The 17,917-nt window shown below is 40.9% G+C and overlaps 1 protein-coding gene across 2 annotated transcripts; it reads left to right on the plus strand.

The window, feature by feature from the left end:
• The first annotated feature begins 45 nt into the window (after positions 1-45).
• On the plus strand, positions 46-17,071 carry setdb2 (SET domain bifurcated histone lysine methyltransferase 2). 2 transcript variants are annotated; one of them, XR_009810276.1, is made up of 10 exons: positions 46-537; positions 683-796; positions 861-956; positions 1,032-1,174; positions 2,428-2,682; positions 12,246-12,571; positions 12,633-12,802; positions 13,391-13,761; positions 16,681-16,764; positions 16,843-17,071. XR_009810276.1 is itself a non-coding variant. In XM_061924166.2 (10 exons), the coding sequence occupies exons 1-10, from the start codon at positions 510-512 to the stop codon at positions 17,021-17,023; spliced, it is 1,773 nt and encodes a 590-aa protein (XP_061780150.1). In that variant the 5' UTR covers positions 96-509; the 3' UTR covers positions 17,024-17,071. The 2 variants fall into 2 exon arrangements, 1 of the variants encoding a protein (XP_061780150.1); XM_061924166.2 differs by having other exon boundaries at positions 96-537; positions 16,676-16,764.
• The last annotated feature ends 846 nt before the right edge of the window (positions 17,072-17,917 follow it).

Genomic DNA, 17,917 nt, shown 5'->3' on the forward strand with positions numbered 1-17,917 from the left:
GACTCGCAGGCGACATATATTATTCAATGAATTATAAAACAAGTCCAGTTTTTACAAGTTGGATATAAATATTCAATTAATATTCAATTATATTTTGATGCATATTATTTTGGCAGCATGTGTATCGAAATTGGACATTGTGACTTTCAGACGTTTTGTCTGTGAGACAAACAACAGGGCACATTATCCTACCGCTTTTGTTTGAAGAGAATCTTCCTTCCAGTCAACGCTGCTGGGCCTAATTGTTAGAAATATAACAACATTTAGAATGCCATCAAGATCAAATATAAAATGCAAGTTTGGGGATGATTTAGTATTAACAGGATCTGAGCTGCAGGTTTGATTTGAAGTGATTTAGTTAGCATAGCAGCTAACGCCTTCTAGTTTCCCTTTGTTGTTAGCTTCAGTTCTGCTGCCTGGACCAGTCTTTACGAAGTCTTTACTAAGTCTTTACTAAGTCTTGACTAAGTCTTTACTAAGTCTTTACTAAGTCGTTCTTTGGGCTTGAAATGGATGCCTCATTTGATCAAGATGTTGGTGAGAAGTCCACATTATTGCTTGTAGTTGTGTGATACAATCTGTCAAATCTGCTGATGTCACCAAGTCCATCCATCCATCCATTTCCTACTGCTTGTCCCTTTTCAAAGATGGAAAAACACCTTCTCACATTTTGTGTTTCAAGATCGGGCAAAAACTTTCTGGGCCAAGGAGAATGTGGACCACGTCTTCAAGATCATATACAAGCACCTCAACCACCTGAGGGAAGTCCTGAAGAAGAAGACCGCATCAGACAAAGGTTCTCTTATTTGCGGATCAATAAGCGTGAATCAGCCGTCTGATGTCTGGCTCTTTTCCAACAGAACAGGTTCAGGCATTGAAGCTATTTGACTGCCTGGATTGGACGGTTCTGTCTCCTTCAGTGGACACCCCAGTGGTGCGGGTTGTTGTTGGTGCTGGTAACTAACCTCTGCTGCGAATAAAACGCATCTGGCACATTTTATAAGAACTCATTTTTCTATTTTCCTGCTCAGATGATGTACTGCAAAATGAACTTGCCCACCAGAGCCCTACTTCCACACCTCCCTTGTCAGCCACTTCTCCTGCAGGCTGTGAGGAGCTGCTGCCTCCTCTGGAGCCCGCTCAGATGCACTACCATCTGCACGAGTGCTGCAAGGTAATATGTTAGACCAGGGGTGCTCATTACGTCGATCGCGAGCTACCAGTCGATCTCGGAGGGTGTGTCAGTCGATCACCAGCCAGGCATTAAAAAAATAGTCCTAAAAATGGGCGATCATAAATCTTCACTATGACGTCACTTTCATCACTTGATTGACATTCACGGCACCCGAGGGTCTTCTCAGATGACGCTGGCTGCTGCCAGCTCATTAAAATTACCGACTGGAAGGCGAGAAGCACTTTATTTCAACAGACTCTGGCGCCGTACCTGTCGTCAAAACTCCAAAGACCGACTGCACAGTTGCGCTAACAAAATAAGAGTCTCAGAAAGCTAGCGTGCACAAGCTAGCAAGCTACGGAGTTTGCCGACAATGTATTTCTTGTAAAGTGTATACAAAGGAGTACGGAAGCTGGACAAATAAGATGCCAAAAAGCAACCACTTTCATGTGGTATTGGACAGAAAGGAGGACTTTTTTTCTCCTCCATTCGAAAATGCGGACCTTATCAGCACCACTGTCTGATTCCAATCAATGCAAGTCATCACAATCAGGTAATACACCAACTTATATTCTTGTCTTCATGAAAGAAAGGAATCTATATGTGTTAAACATGCTTGTATTATCTTTAAACGCCTTTAACTTATTAACAATATTAACTATATGTGTTAAACATGCTTGTATTATCTTTAAACACCTTTAACTTGTTAACAATATTAACTATATGTATTAAACATGCTTGTATTATCATTAAACACCTTTAATTTTTTAACAATATTAACTATATGAGTTAAACATGCTTTCATTATCTTTAAACACCTTTAACTTGTTAACAATATTAACTATATGTATTAAACATACTTGTATTATCATTAAACACCTTTAATTTTTTAACAATATTAACTATATGAGTTAAGCATGCTTTCATTATCTTTAAACACCTTTAACTTGTTAACAATATTAACTATATGTATTAAACATACTTGTATTATCATTAAACACCTTTAATTTATTAACAATATTAACTATATGTGTTAAACATGCTTGCATTATCATTAAACACCTTTAACTTGTTAACAAAAACATATATTTCATAAATAAGTAAATATAAATGATATATATGAATGAGGTAGATCCCCACGACTTGATCAATTGAAAAGTAGCTCGCCTGCAGAAAAAGTGTGAGCACCCCTGTGTTAGACTATCAACAGTCCATTTCTCTTCTAAGCAGCTTTGATGCTCTTCTCTCTTTAGACCTGCCTGCCTTCTTTACCTGACATGTTCCAGTCCACACCGCCATTCTGGGCTCAGAACCCGCTTATGGCCCCGCAGCTTTGCAATTTCAGGAGGATTTTGGCCAAAAAAGATCAGCAGGAAGATTTTTTAACTGAGGAAGAACATGAAGGCCACTGGGATGTCATTTATAAAACTCCATGTGGGCAAAGCCTCCGTAACCACGACGATGTGATGCGCTTTCTATTGGCCACAGAGAGCTACGATGTACTGCAGGTCAGCCACTTTCTTCTACACATACTTGCCAACCCTCCCGAATTTTCCGGGAGACTCCCAAATTTCAGTGCCTCTCCCGGGACAACCATTCTCCCGAAAATCTCCCGATTTCCAGTCAGATAACTATATTGGGGGCGTGCCTTTAGCGTCGTCTCTCACCTGAAAAGGAGACTATTATATATGTCTCCGTTATCGATAGTGTCTTGTTCCGTATTGTGGAAATAAGTTGAGCCAACACACAACGTAACTGTACTTTTATTCACGACTCTTGGGAATAACACATCACATTTCAGGCAACGCTAAGACAGGAAGTTCCTCGTTCCTTGGGCCAATCATATTCGTGTATACTTCAGGGACCGCTCGGAGATCATATTACCTAAGAATAGGTTTATCTATAACCTATAAAGTAGGCAGGCACGGAGCTATTTCTCAGCGTGTGTTTATTCCAGACGGCACGTTAATACACTGACACACAACATCCGGATTCCCATCATGCATTGCTTCAAAACTACGGCAAGTTCCATCCATCCATCCATCTTCTTCCGCTTATCCGAGGTCGGGTCGCGGGGGCAGCAGCCTAAGCAGGGAAGCCCAGACTTCCCTCTCCCCAGCCACTTCGTCCAGCTCTTCCCGGAGGATCCCGAGGCGTTCCCAGGCCAGCTGGGAGACATAGTCTTCCCAGCGTGTCCTGGGTCTTCCCCGTGGCCTCCTACCGGTCGGACGTGCCCTAAACACCTCCCGAGGGAGGCGATCGGGTGGCATCCTGACCAGATGCCCGAACCACCTCATCTGGCTCCTCTCGATGTGGAGGAGCAGCGGCTTTACTTTGAGCTCCTCCCGGATGACAGAGCTTCTCACCCTATCTCTAAGGGAGAGCCCCGCCACCCGGCGGAGGAAACTCATTTCGGCTGCTTGTACCCGTGATCTTGTCCTTTCGGTCATAACCCAAAGCTCATGACCATAGGTGAGGATGGGAACGTAGATCGACCGGTAAATTGAGAGCTTTGCCTTCCGGCTCAGCTCCTTCTTCACCACAACGGATCGATACAGCGTCCGCATTACTGAAGACGCCGCACCGATCCGCCTGTCGATCTCACGATCCACTCTTCCCTCACTCGTGAACAAGACTCCGAGGTACTTGAACTCCTCCACTTGGGGCAGGGTCTCCTCCCCAACCCGAAGATGGCATTCCACCCTTTTCCGGGCGAGAACCATGGACTTGGACTTGGAGGTGCTGATTCTCATCCCAGTCGCTTCACACTCGGCTGCGAACCGATCCAGCGAGAGCTGAAGATCCTGGCCAGATGAAGCCATCAGGACCACATCATCTGCAAAAAGCAGAGACCTAATCCTGCAGCCACCAAACCAGATCCCCTCAACGCCTTGACTGCGCCTAGAAATTCTGTCCATAAAAGTTCAGAACAGAATGGGTGACAAAGGGCAGCCTTGGCGGAGTCCAACCCTCACTGGAAACGTGTCCGACTTACTGCCAGCAATGCGGACCAAGCTCTGACACTGATCATACAGGGAGCGGACCGCCAAAATCAGACAGTCCGATACCCCATACTCTCTGAGCACTCCCCACAGGACTTCCCGAGGGACACGGTCGAATGCCTTCTCCAAGTCCACAAAACACATGTAGACTGGTTGGGCAAACATGCACCCTCACTACGGCAAGTTGTAATATCCAAAATTTCCAGCCGGACAAACAATATTGGGGGCGTGCCTTTAGCGTCCTCTCTCCTGAAAAGGAGACTATTATATATGTCTCCGTTATCCATAGGTTTATCTATAACCCATAAAGTTATCCATAGGTTTATCTATAACCCATAAAACACGGTGGCCGAATGGGTATAGTCACTCATGAACGGTCAGAGAAGCACAAGGCGTCGGCAACGCAGTATTATGGGCCACCTTTCAAGCAACATCCCGTTCTCATTTGTGGATGTTTTCAACAAATCCGTGAAGGATATATTCCCGGATTCAGAGATCACTCGCCAGTACTCAAATGGCAGAACAAAAGCCACTCAAATAGTGAAAGGTAAGTGTTATTATAGTAGACTTGGTCAAGGGGGACAGCAAGACTTACTTTTCTGACCTGTGTAGTGTGATTAAGTGCGAGGGGAAAATTAGTTCTTACCGTGCTAGTAACCTCCATCTTTGTTACGACTCAAACCTGAACTATTGGTGTCGGATGCGGACAACATACTCTGGTAAGTGGTGCCCCTTATGGAAGCAGGTAACCCACAACACAGGGCCCTTAGACTACCATGACCCTTAATATGCCAACATACCTCCACAATTCAAAGTTATTCTGAGAGGGATGACCTTTCAGAGGAACTTTGATCGGTCCCAGAACCCCCTTTCCTCTACAATTGCCAGAACAGGTGTTATACCTAGTCCCTTTTATGTTGTTTTGGGGGTTGACCAGACAGGTACAGACCCTAAAGGAATTATTAAAATTAATGTCCTTGAGAGGGCGTTAACTACCTCTGCCCCCTTGAAGACCTGGTAGCTTTGACCTTAGGAGCAGGTGCAGGCAACCTGTGGCTTAGGTGGACGTCCCTTTCCCCACACTTACCCCGCCCCTTTTAAGTTGACTGACACTAATGGCTCAAACTGTCTTTTCTCCTTGTTTTCTGAACCCACACCGCCAGGTTGTGATTTGTTGGTTAGTGTGCACCCTCCTGTTGACAATTTCACCCGACTTCTTCCCTTTGTGGCCTAAAAGCTGAAATACACGTGTTTTCAATTTACAGGACCCCCTTCATCCCCCTACAAATTGGGTGACATTACCTCCTCCTGGTGCACCACCCTGATAGATGGCTCAAGGATAGGCCCTTGGGCACGAGCTGACTTATTCTGGTATTGTGGGGAGCACAGATTGTACATTAGAATCCCGACGTCAGCCGTTGGGCTTTGTGCTATGGTTAGACTGGTGACCCCAGTCACCCTAGACGGTACCAAATTAACACCCCTTGGAACTCCTGTTTCAGCGGCCTCTAACTTCCCGCAGAGGACGCCATGTTTTATCTCGGAGGAGTGTAACGGGCTCCTTTGATTTGATGAGAAACCCTGAGGGTGTTTACTTTGATGCAATTGGACAACAAAGGAGGGTCCCACCACAACATAAATTGTGGTTTGAATCCTGTGCAGGTTTCGAGAACCTTCCTATAATTGGTGCTATTTTCCCTGTGACTGCTACTAAAAATGTAGAACGCATTAACTATGTTTTTATAATCTGTTGAGACTGACCAACATGACTCGTGATGCTGTTGAGGGGCTTGCTGAACAACCTGGGTTTGCTATGTCACTGAAGGGGGTCAGGCAAAGTGGTGACTTTCGAGAAATTCTAGTTTCCTTCCCTGACAGTGATGACATTGACATAGATTCCATCCGTTTATCTCCCATGTAACTATGCTTTTAATTTTTACTAGCTTGCTCAAAGAGGGGCGTATTTTAGAAGTGTTGTACTAGTGATAAAGATATTTTTAGAAGATCTGAAGGGGGAATTGTCGGAGGCAGATATTTACATATATCCGAATTTAAGTTGTACTTCGTCCGTTTCTTTGTCATATTTGAAAACAGCTCGTCTTTTCCCCTTCTTCTCTTGATGCTCTGTCAGCAAGCAAACTCTGTGTGTTAACCTTGAGTTCTTTGGAATGTATTATGGCTAGGGAGACGTTTGCTTTTGTTATGGCTAGGGAGGTGGAAGAGAAGAGAGGTTTTTTGGGCGTTGGGGAGGGAGACCATTTTGGGTGTGCGGGATAGAAGGTTCTAGGGTTAGACTGGTCTCATTCTAAAATGTATGATGTCAAAGCTTTGAGAATATATACAACAAAATACCTATTCTGTCTCTGGTGGTTTTTCAACTCAGCTTTAAGTGTCGGAAAGAACTTGGGAGCGAATTGAGACTTGAATTCCCTGGGAGGAACAACTGGTCCAAAACGCAACACCATCCATCCATTTTCTACCGCTTATTCCCTTTGGGGTCGTATATATATTTATATATATACATATATATAAGAAATACTTGAATTTCAGTGAAATCTAGCTATAAATATACTGCCCCCCTCGACCCAGCCAACCCCCCCGCCCCAATCTCTCGAATTTGGAGGTCTCAAGGTTGGCAGGTATGCTTCTACATGACTGTATTGCTAGTGTTCACACACGTGACGTCTTCCCGGAAGTAAAAATCAGTGGTGGTTGAACAAGCTAAGATGGCAGACAAAATATCTGCGTACAAAATAGGCTTAAATCTTCCTGCAAAAATCAGATAGGAGTAAACAATGCAATAGAATAAATCACTATACTTTATCAAAAAAAAGATTTGTCAAGTGATATCAAGGATTATACGTCAGTCGAGGTCTCAGATATCTGGAACTATTGTGCTCCATACACCATTCTACGTGACAAAACAGGTGTAAACTTGGCAAAGAATGGGCATCAACGACTTCTTTACGTGTGACTGGGTCAAGGGAACTGGTATCAAGACTCTCCCGGATAAATCAGGCCTCGTTTGAACTGGAATAAGATTGCATTTCATGATTTAACTTCACGTCTACTGAAGTTTGTTGCTGTTGCACGCACCGTTTATGAGTAGCGTGTTGTCCCCGCCTATCAAATTATAACTATAGATGTCAACATTGTGTATGTGCTGAAAGATTCCATTTATGATTGTTTATCAACATATAACTATAGATGTCAACATTGTGTATGTGCTGAAAGATTCATTTATGATTGTTTATCAAAATATAACTATAGATGTCAACATTGTGTATGTGCTGAAAGATTCATTTATGATTACTGAACTCTTTTAGGTTTTGCCCACATTTGCTTTCTTTTATTCAGACTCGCCGAGTTGGTGCTTTTTGAAATTTGTTGAACACAAATAATATCAAGATAATACTTGAATGGGAAATGTCAATCAATGTTTATTCATATAGCCCTAAATCACAAGTGTCTCAAAAGGCTGCACAAGCCACAACGACATCCTCGGTTCAGAAAAGTGAAGGCTGAGGCAAAAGTACAACCACCCACTGTCGAACCTATTCATGGAAACATAAGGTATCATAGTAGAATTGATACAGATCACCCTTAAAATGTAATCATTTGTTCCTCTTACCATTTCGGACATTTCCTGAAATGTTCTTCAAAATTCTCCGATAATAGATCAAGTTTTCATGCACGCACAATTTTTCTTAAGTCAACAAATGTGAGCATTTAGTTTTTTGTTGCTGTGGTAACATTCTGGTAGTGTTGTCTCGATACCAATACCTCGGTACCAGCACCGGTACCAAAATGTATCTCGACACTCCTCGGCACTCTTTGATACTTTTCTAAATAAATAATAACCCTTAAACGTATATCAAACAAACCTTGAACAAGCTAAGATGGCTCTTGTGTTTTTTTGACTCTGCTCCTGTGGACTGAAGTGTGTGCTGCACGCTTTTCTCCTCCTTTCCTAAAATCTTGCACTATTCTTCCCTTTGGAGAACTCTGGAGAAACGTTCATCCTTTTCGCAATTTCAACGATTGGTACAGTCTAGTGATGGGTCCGGCAACACCGATGCATCGGCGCATGCGTCGAGCTCATAGAGCGAAACCCTGTGTCGGTGCGCGTACCGCTTTTAGAAAGTCACGTGACCGATCATGAGCTGTTTTGGTCACGTGACCGATACGCGAACTGTGTCGCACTGACGCCTCCTCTGTGCCCTGTGAGCGGCTCTTTTCTACAGCCGGAGAAATAATAACTAAGAAGAGAAATCGTCTAAAATGTAATACGTCGGAAAAACTTTTTTTTTTTCTTTTTTTTTTAAATGTGTAAAAAATAAAATTAAAAAAATTCCCAGTCCACAATCATCCACAACACGTTCTCTTAGATTTCCATGTTATGATACATGTTCACATTATTTATTGACTGTATCTAAAAAAGATAAAAATATATTTTTATTTAAATGAAGATATGAAATAATCCTAAATGAAATACAATGACTTGGTTTATATTATTGTATATACTAGGGCAGGGGTCACCAACGCGGTGCCCGCGGTCACCAGTAAGGACCAGATCAGTCGCCCGCTGTCCTGTTCTAAAAATAGCTCAAAGAGCAGCACTTACCAGTGAGCTGCCTCTATTTTTTAAATTGTATTTATTTACTAGCAAGCTGGTCTCGCTTTGCTTGACATTTTTAATTCTAAAAGAGACAAAACTCAAATAGAATTTGAAAATCCAAGAAAATATTTTAAAGACTTGGTCTTCACTTGGAATAAGCGGTAGAAAATGGACGGATGGATGGGTCTTCACTTGTTTAAATAAATACATTTATTTTTGACTTTGCTTCTTATTACTTTTAGAAATACAATTTTAGAGAAAAAATACAACCTTAAAAATGATTTTAGGATTTTTAAACAAATATACCTTTTTACCTTTTAAATTTCTTCCTCTTCTTTCCTGACAATTTAAATCAATGTTCAAGTAAATTTATTTATTTTTTATTGTAAAGAATAATACATATTTTAGCTTCTGTTTTTTCGACGAAGAATATATGTGAAATATTTCTTCAAACTTGCTATGATTAAAATTCAAAAAAAATATTCTGGCGAATCTGGAAAATCTGTAGAATCAAATTTAAATCTTATTTCAAAGTATTTTGAATTTCTTTTAAAAATTTTGTTCTGGAAAATCTAGAAGAAATACTGATTTGTCTTTGTTAAATATTCTAACAAAGTGCAGATTGGATTTTAACCAATTTAAAACATGTCATCAAAATTCTAAAATGTATCTTAATCAGGAAAAATTACTAATGATGTTCCATAAATTATTTTTTTAATTTTTTCAAAAAGATTCAAATTAGCTGGTTTTTCTCTTCTTTTTGTCGGTTGAATTTTGAATTTTAAAGAGTCGAAATTGAAGATAAACTATGTTTCAAAATTTTATTTTAATTTTTTTCGTGTTTTCTCCTCTTTTAAACCGTTCAATTAAGTGTTTTTTTTAAATTATTTATTCTCTACAAAAAACCCTCCGTAAAAGGAAAAAAAAAATGTACGACGGAATGACAGACAGAAATACCCATTTTTTATATACCGGTATATATAAATGTATTTATTCTTCTTGTTTAAATCACACTTACGTGTAACTTACAAATGACAATATATTTATTTATTTAAGTGTGTATCAAACTGGTAGCCCTTCGCATTAATCAGTACCCAAGAAGTAGTTTTTGGTTTCAAAAAGGTTGGTGACCCCTGTACTAGGGCATCAAATCAGTGTCAGTTGAGTCGGTCCATAGGTTGCCTGTAGGGATTTTTAATGTCCAGCAGATGTCAGTATTTAGTGACACAGTATCGACACAGTATCAATACAGTTTTGCAATGTGTCGAAACGCTTCATGACGCCTCATCAACCCATCACTAACGTTCATCCTTTTCGCAATTTCAACGATTGGTACAGTCAAAACAAGCCAAGCATAGGACATGTTTTCTTTGGGAAAGGCTTAATGGCGCCCAGTACCCATTGACCACCACAAGTATTCATTGGGCGGGACGTGACATCCCAGCTGTACTGGAGTGCGTAGAGCATTCTTGTTCCGTATGTGATCAATGACTCTTAATTTGACCACACCTGACTCAATTAGGCTTAACCGTTGATCTGAGATTGAGTTGTCTAAGCAGTGGTTCTCAAATTTGTATCACCTCAGAAAAGACTTGGCTCTCTAAGTACCACCATACTGACCAACATTGAAAATACGTAATGGCCTAAGTATTCAGAGGTTTTATTTAACAAGTATTTAATCTTTTTGGACACTGTAACAGTACTCAGTTTAAACAGTAACACTGTGTTTGAATAGAGGAAAATAAAACACTACTTGGAGTACGTGTACCACAGTTTGACAATCTCTGGTCTAGTGATCTAGTAGTTCAGTGGCTACTTCTGGGCCGATAATCAATGAGTCAATTTAACGCACGATAAATGGAAAATGAAGTTGATAAGTTTCTTCGTCTCTTGCGTCCAGAGGTTTCACTCTCAGCACCTGAGCGTGTTTGTTGTAAAACAGAATTAAATGAGCAGAGTTAACCATCTTGTCAGTCATCCGTGATCTTTGTTTGTGTGGGTGGAGGCGGGAGAGCACCGCAAGCTAACAAAAATGAACTGGGAAAAAAAGGTCATTGCAAAGCAAATGTCCTGAGCTGCCAGTTTGATTGTTTTTACCACAAATCAACAAGTGTAGATTTTTGGGTGTATTACTGTAAATGTATTACTGTAAATGTATTACTGTAAATGTATTACTGTAAATGCCAAAACGCCACCACAGTTTATTACAGTAGAAAAAGTAGTTTTTTTTCATTTAGAGAAGAATGCTGTAAAAAAAACACAGTAAATTTCACAATTTGACCATGAAATCTATTGCTACTTTTACATTGCACCTTTTGATTTTGTAATCATTATTATTAGTATTTATTTCTATGTAAAAAATGGTTTGAATGTTTGATCATATATTTTTGCATGATATTTACTAGAGCTGTGAATCTTTGGGTGTCCCAAGATTCGATTCAATATCGATTCTTGGGGCCACGATTCGATTCAAAATCGATTATTTTCGATTCAACGCGATTCAAAAACGATATTTTCCCGATTGAAAAGGATTGTCTATTCATTGAATACATAGGATTTCAGCAGGATCTACCCCAGTCTGCTGACATGCAAGCAGAGTAAAAAGCTTTTATAATTGTAAAGGACAATGTTTTATCAACTGATTGCAATAATGTACATTTGTTTTAACTATTAAATGAACCAAAAATATGACTTATTTTTATCTTTGTGAAAATATTGGACACAGTGTGTTGTCAAGCTTATGAGATGCGATGCAAGTGTAAGCCACTGTGACAATATTGTTCTTTTTTATAAATGTCTAATGATAATGTCAATGAGGGATATTTAATCACTGCTATGTTGAAATTGTAACTAATATTGATACTGTTGTTGATAATATTCATTTTTGTTTCACTACTTTTGGTTTGTTCTGTGTGGTGTTTGTGTCTCCTCTCAATTGCTCTGTTTATTGCTCTTCTGAGTGTTGCTTTTGGAATTGGATTGCATTGTTATGGTATTGCTGTGTATTGTTTTTTTTGATTGATTAATTAAAAAAAATAAAAATAAAATAAATTAATAAATAATAAATAAATTTAAAAAAAAACGATTTTTTTAAAAATGAGAATCGATTCTGAATCGCACAACGTGAGAATCGCGATTCGAATTCGGATCGATTTTTTCCCACACCCCTAATATTTACGTTAACATAATTTGCGATTACATGGAGTACATATATTGTTTTCCCCCAAAATAGAAAGAATACATCTAGTACTTTATTGATACATATTATTTCCAGGCTTTTGAGGGCCAAATAAAATGCCCTGAGTTTGACACCAGTGCACTAGGCTATTTGATGTCCAGCCCACTTAACCCAGGTTAGAGAGCGGGAATTGTGACACACTTTTGACTGCTCTGCTGTGAGTTTGACAATTTCAAAAAAATCATTTAAAAATCCTCTCCCCGCTTCCTCCAGCTAGACTACTTCTCCTTCAACATGGCCGTGCAGTTGGATCCTTCTGAAGTGCAGAGTCCCCAGCTTCCAGAGATAGACCTGAGTCGTGGCTCTGAGCCAACGCCAGTGGAGCTGTGCCTCGGCCCCGGCGATACCCGGCCAGCTGAATTCCGCTACAGGAAGGAACGATGGCCGCACGGCTGCTTCTTGAGCCGCGGCCCCATGTTTGATGCCTGTTGTGACTGCCAGGACGGCTGCTTGGACGCACAACGCTGCGCCTGCATCGCCATGACGGGAGCTCAGCGCAATTATAACCATCAAAGACTCACCGAGCCTTTGCCACTAGGGTGAGTTGAGGAGAGTACGAATGACAGATGTGGTTAATCAGCGAGTGATGACGTGCGGCAGGTTGTTTGAGTGTGGGCCGTGGTGCAGCTGTGATCGTGCACGCTGCCAAAATCAACTTGTGCAGAGAGGAATCAGAGTCCGTCTTCAGGTGTTCTGGAGAGACCCTTGTGGCTGGGGTGTGCGTTGCCGTGACGACTTGGATGTGGGGACTTTTGTGTGCATATTTGCAGGCAAGACAAACAACAAGAGATGTCCGATAATGACTTTTTTGCCGATATTGTCCAACTCTTGATTACTGATTCCGATATCAAGCGATACCGATTTATACAGTGGTGGAATGAACACATTATTATGCCTAATTTTGTTGTGATGCTCCGCTGGATGCATTAAACAATGTAACAAGGTTTTCCAAAATAAATCAACTCAAGTTATGGAAAAAAGTGCCAACATGGCACTGCCATATTTATTATTGAAGTCACAAAGTGCATTATTTTTTTTAACATGCCTCAAAACAGCAGCTTGGAATTTGGGACATGCTCTCCCTGAGAGAGCATGAGGAGGTTAGGGGAGTGGGGGCAGGGTTTGGGTGCACCAGGGCGCTCTGTACTTCTCCCTACGTCCGTGTACACAGCGGCCTTTTAAAAAGTCCTACATTTTACTTTTTGAAACCGATACCGATAATTTCCGATATTACATTTTAAAGCATTTATCGGCCGATAATATCGGCAGTCCTGTATTATCGGACATCTCTACAAACAACCCATTATTTTATTCTGATGTCCACTCCAAATAAGTGCTGACTATGTGGACTTCTCCAGGCGTGATCCTGCAGAGAGCCCAGAGACCCATCGAGCCTCCTCCTCCCAAACTGACCAGAGTGGATTTGCCGTCAGATGACGAGGTAGAGGTGGTAACGGAGTGGCTGGCACCCCCCGTACTGGAAGGGAGCACCTTGGAAACCCCTGCACCCACATCGCCCCCGCTGCATGTTCCAGTAATCCAGAGACCCACGGAGGTCAGCGCACATCCGGACAAAAAGACGGGGAAGAAGATCTCTGCGATGACCGCAAATGCTGCTGGGAATGGCAACAAGATGGAGAGTCTGAAGAGTTTAAACAGAGTTACCAACCCTGGTGATGTTTACTTGTTGGATGCCACGAGGGAAGGAAACGTGAGCCGCTTCTTCAACGTAGGTGAACTTAACATAAAGTCATCGTTAGAGACAGATTTTTAGTTGAGATGTCCAGTCAGTTAAAGAAACAAAAACATTTCCATATTTATTATATATGATGTATTGAAACTAGAGATGTCCGATAATATAGGACTGCCGATATTATCGGCCGATAAATGCTTTAAAATGTAATATCGGAAATTATCGGTATCGGTTTCAAAAAGTAAAATGTATGACTTTTTAAAAACGGACGTAGGGAGAAGTACAGAGCGCCAATAAACCTTAAAGGCACTGCCTTTGTGTGCCGGCCCAGTCACATAATATCTACGGCTTTTCACACACACAAGTGAATACTTGGTCAACAGCCATACAGGTCACACTGAGGGTGGCCGTATAAACAAGTTTAACACTGTTACAAATATGCGCCACACTGTGAACCCACACCAAACAAGAATGACAAACACATTTCGGGAGAACATCCGCACCGTAACACAACATAAACACAACAGAACAAATACCCAGAACCCCTTGCAGCACTAACTCTTCCAGGACACTACAATATACACCCCCCCCCCCTACCTCAACCTCCTCATGCTTGTCCCAAATTCCAAGCTGCTGTTTTGAGGCATGTTAAAAAAAATAATGCGCTTTGTGACTTCAATAATAAATATGGCAGTGCCACGTTAGCACGTTTTTCCATAACTTGAGTTGATTTATTTTGGAAAACCTTGTTACATTGTTTAATGCATCCAGCGGGGCATCACAACAAAATTAAGCATAATAATGTGTTAATTCCACGACTGTATATATCGGTATCGCTTGATATCGGAATCTGTAATTAAGAGTAGGACAATATCAGATATGGACAAAAAAGCCATTATCGAACATCTCTAATTGAAATCCCTTTGAAAAGGACGGTACATTTATTTTCAAAATGTACAGATTGCTAGATGATGCATGTAGTACAGGTAAAAGCCAGTAAATTAGAATATTTTGAAAAACTTGATTTATTTCAGTAATTGCATTCAAAAGGTGTAACTTGTACATTATATTTATTCATTGCACACAGACTGATGCATTCAAATGTTTATTTAATTTAATTTTGATGATTTGAAGTGGCAACAAATGAAAATCCAAAATTCCGTGTGTCACAAAATTAGAATATTGTGTAAGGGTTAAATTTTGAAGACACCTGGTGCCACAAACTAATCAGCTGATTAACTCAAAACACCTGCAAAGGGCTTTAAATGGTCTCTCAGTCCAGTTCTGAAGCCTACACAAACATGGGGAAGACTTCAGATTTGACAGCTGTCCAAAAGGCAACCATCGACACATTGCACAAGGAGGGAAAGACACAAAAGGTTATTGCTGAAGAGGCTGGCTGTTCTCAGAGCTCTGTGTCCAAACACATTAATGGAGAGGCAAAGGGAAGGAAAAACTGTGGTCAGAAAAAGTGTACAAGCGATAGGGATCACCGCGCCCTGGTCAAGATTGTGAAAAAAAACCCATTCAAAAATGTGGGGGAGATTCAGAAGGAGTGGACAGCTGCTGGAGTCAGTGCTTCAAGATCCACCACCCAGAGACGCTTGAAAGACATGGGTTTCAACTGCCGCATACCTCGTGTCAAGCCACTGTTGACCAAGAAACAGCGCGAAAAGCGTCTCACCTGGGCTAAGGAAAAAAAGAGCTGGACTGCTGCTGAGTGGTCCAAAGTCATGTTTTCTGACGAAAGCAAATTTTGCATTTCCTTTGGAAATCGAGGTCCCAGAGTCTGGAGGAAGACAGGAGAGGCACAGGATCCACGTTGCCTGAAGTCTAGTGTAAAGTTTCCACCATCAGTGATGGTTTGGGGTGCCATGTCATCTGCTGGTGTCGGTCCACTCTGTTTCCTGAGATCCAGGGTCAACGCAGCCGTCTACCAGCAAGTTTTAGAGCACTTCATGCTTCCTGCTGCTGACCTGCTCTATGGAGATGGAGATTTCAAGTTCCAACAGGACTTGGCGCCTGCACACAGCGCAAAATCTACCCGTGCCTGGTTTACGGACCATGGTATTTCTGTTCTAAATTGGCCCGCCAACTCCCCTGACCTTAGCCCCATAGAAAATCTGTGGGGTATTGTGAAAAGGAAGATGCAGAATGCCAGACCCAAAAACGCAGAAGAGTTGAAGGCCACTATCAGAGCAACCTGGGCTCTCATAACACCTGAGCAGTGCCAGAAACTCATCGACTCCATGCCACGCCGCATTAACGCAGTAATTGAGGCAAAAGGAGCTCCAACCAAGTATTGAGTATTGTACATGCTCATATTTTTCATTTTCATACTTTTCAGTTGGCCAACATTTCTAAAAATCCCTTTTTTGTATTAGCCTTAAGTAATATTCTAATTTTGTGACACACGGAATTTTGGATTTTCATTTGTTGCCACTTCAAATCATCAAAATTAAATGAAATAAACATTTGAATGCATCAGTCTGTGTGCAATGAATAAATATAATGTACAAGTTACACCTTTTGAATGCAATTACTGAAATAAATCAAGTTTTTCAAAATATTCTAATTTACTGGCTTTTACCTGTATAAACGGTGTTAAGCTATTTCAATGTTAATTGTATGTTTTTAATTTTTTGCAAACTACTGCAATGAATGAAGTTTACAGATACATCTAATTTGGAATGATGTTGAAGAATTTCAGTGCTGCTTAAAATCCACACTGATAAGAAGAAAAGAAGAAGAATATTCAGTATTTTATGGGGGGGACTTTTATAAATTCATGAATAATGTTGAGATCTTTTAGCTGAAGTTCCAATTATAATATATTCAATGTTATTTATTTTGGAATTACATTTGTGTTCTCCTAGGACTAATCAGTTAAGAATTTTTGTTAGAAACAACCTGTGATATTAATGCCATTTGACTTGTATGTCCGCTGCAGCACAGTTGCCAGCCTAATCTTTTCATCCAGAACGTCTTCACTGACTCTCATGACCCCGACTTTGCCATCACCGCTTTCTTCACCAGCCGGTGAGAAGAGCACTAATGATGTACTGTGTTTCAGTCTGCAATATTACAACTGTGTGTGTGTGTGTGTGTGTGTGTAAGTGTGGTGAAGGCAGGCACGGAACTCACCTGGAACTATTCTCCTGACACACACGTGCCACCCAAGCATCAACAGGAAGTGGCGTGCATGTGTGGCAGCAGTTGCTGTCGAGGCAGATTCATGAAGGAGAATTTCCGTGACATGGCTGCTTCTGGATGTGGAGATGCTTGTGAGCCCACTTGATCAACACTCCTTGATTCTACTACTTTTTGAAATAAAACACTTTTTCCATCTTCCTGTCCCTTTTTATTTTGAAATCAATACACCGTGTTATAAGGATTATTCATAAAGTAGATGACTTAGAACACACTAACATATTATTTATTAATTCTGGTTTATTGAAACTGCAGGAGCTAGTAAAGTTAGACATTATGTGTTACATTTAAGGGCTAAAAGTAAAACATTACCAGCAAATTTACAAAAAATGTTTGTTATCACTTGTGAGAATGAAGAGCATAGAAGAAAAGGTCATTTCCAACATCAGTATTCAAGGACAACTTTAAAACAAATGTGTGGTGGCCTGTGGGGGTTAAACAGTGACGTGCGGTGAGGTTGATGGCTGGTGAGGCACTGACTTCATCACAGTCAGATTTACAAACATATGAACCCTAAAGAGTATCTTATTCACCATTTGATTGGCAGCAGTTAACGGGTTATGTTTAAAAGCTCATACCAGCATTCTTCCCTGCTTGGCACTCAGCATCAAGGCTTGGAATTGGGGGTTAAATCACCAACAATTATTCCCGGGCGCGGCGCCGCTGCTGCCCACTGCTCCCCTCACATCCCAGGGGGTAATCAAGGGGATGGGTCAAATGCAGAGGACATATTTCACCACACCTAGTGTGTGTGTGACAATCATTGCTACTTTAACTCATTGGCGTTGTTACGCCTATTTTAGGGGGGCTCAAGCCCCCCTAAAATATTCTTAAGCCCCCCTTAATAATTTGGTGTTTTTTTGGGGTTTTTTTTTACAAATAAATGCTGACATATTCATTATAAAGTGGCCCAAATATGAGTTTAAATAAATAATCATATAACCTGTTATTATTCACTCAGTTTCCCCTCACTTCGTAGCGT

This window comes from Nerophis lumbriciformis, linkage group LG28 (genome assembly GCF_033978685.3).
Source record: "Nerophis lumbriciformis linkage group LG28, RoL_Nlum_v2.1, whole genome shotgun sequence".
In the NCBI taxonomy this organism is placed as follows: Eukaryota; Metazoa; Chordata; class Actinopteri; order Syngnathiformes; family Syngnathidae; genus Nerophis; species Nerophis lumbriciformis.

Bases quoted from the DNA above. Each gene is read 5' to 3' on its own strand.
- setdb2 (XM_061924166.2), top strand. From the start codon at position 510: ATGGATGCCTCATTTGATCAAGATGTTG. The intron at 957-1,031 runs GTAACTAACCTC...TTTCCTGCTCAG, and splicing joins GCGGGTTGTTGTTGGTGCTG to ATGATGTACTGCAAAATGAA. The intron at 12,572-12,632 runs GTGAGTTGAGGA...GACGTGCGGCAG, and splicing joins ACCGAGCCTTTGCCACTAGG to GTTGTTTGAGTGTGGGCCGT.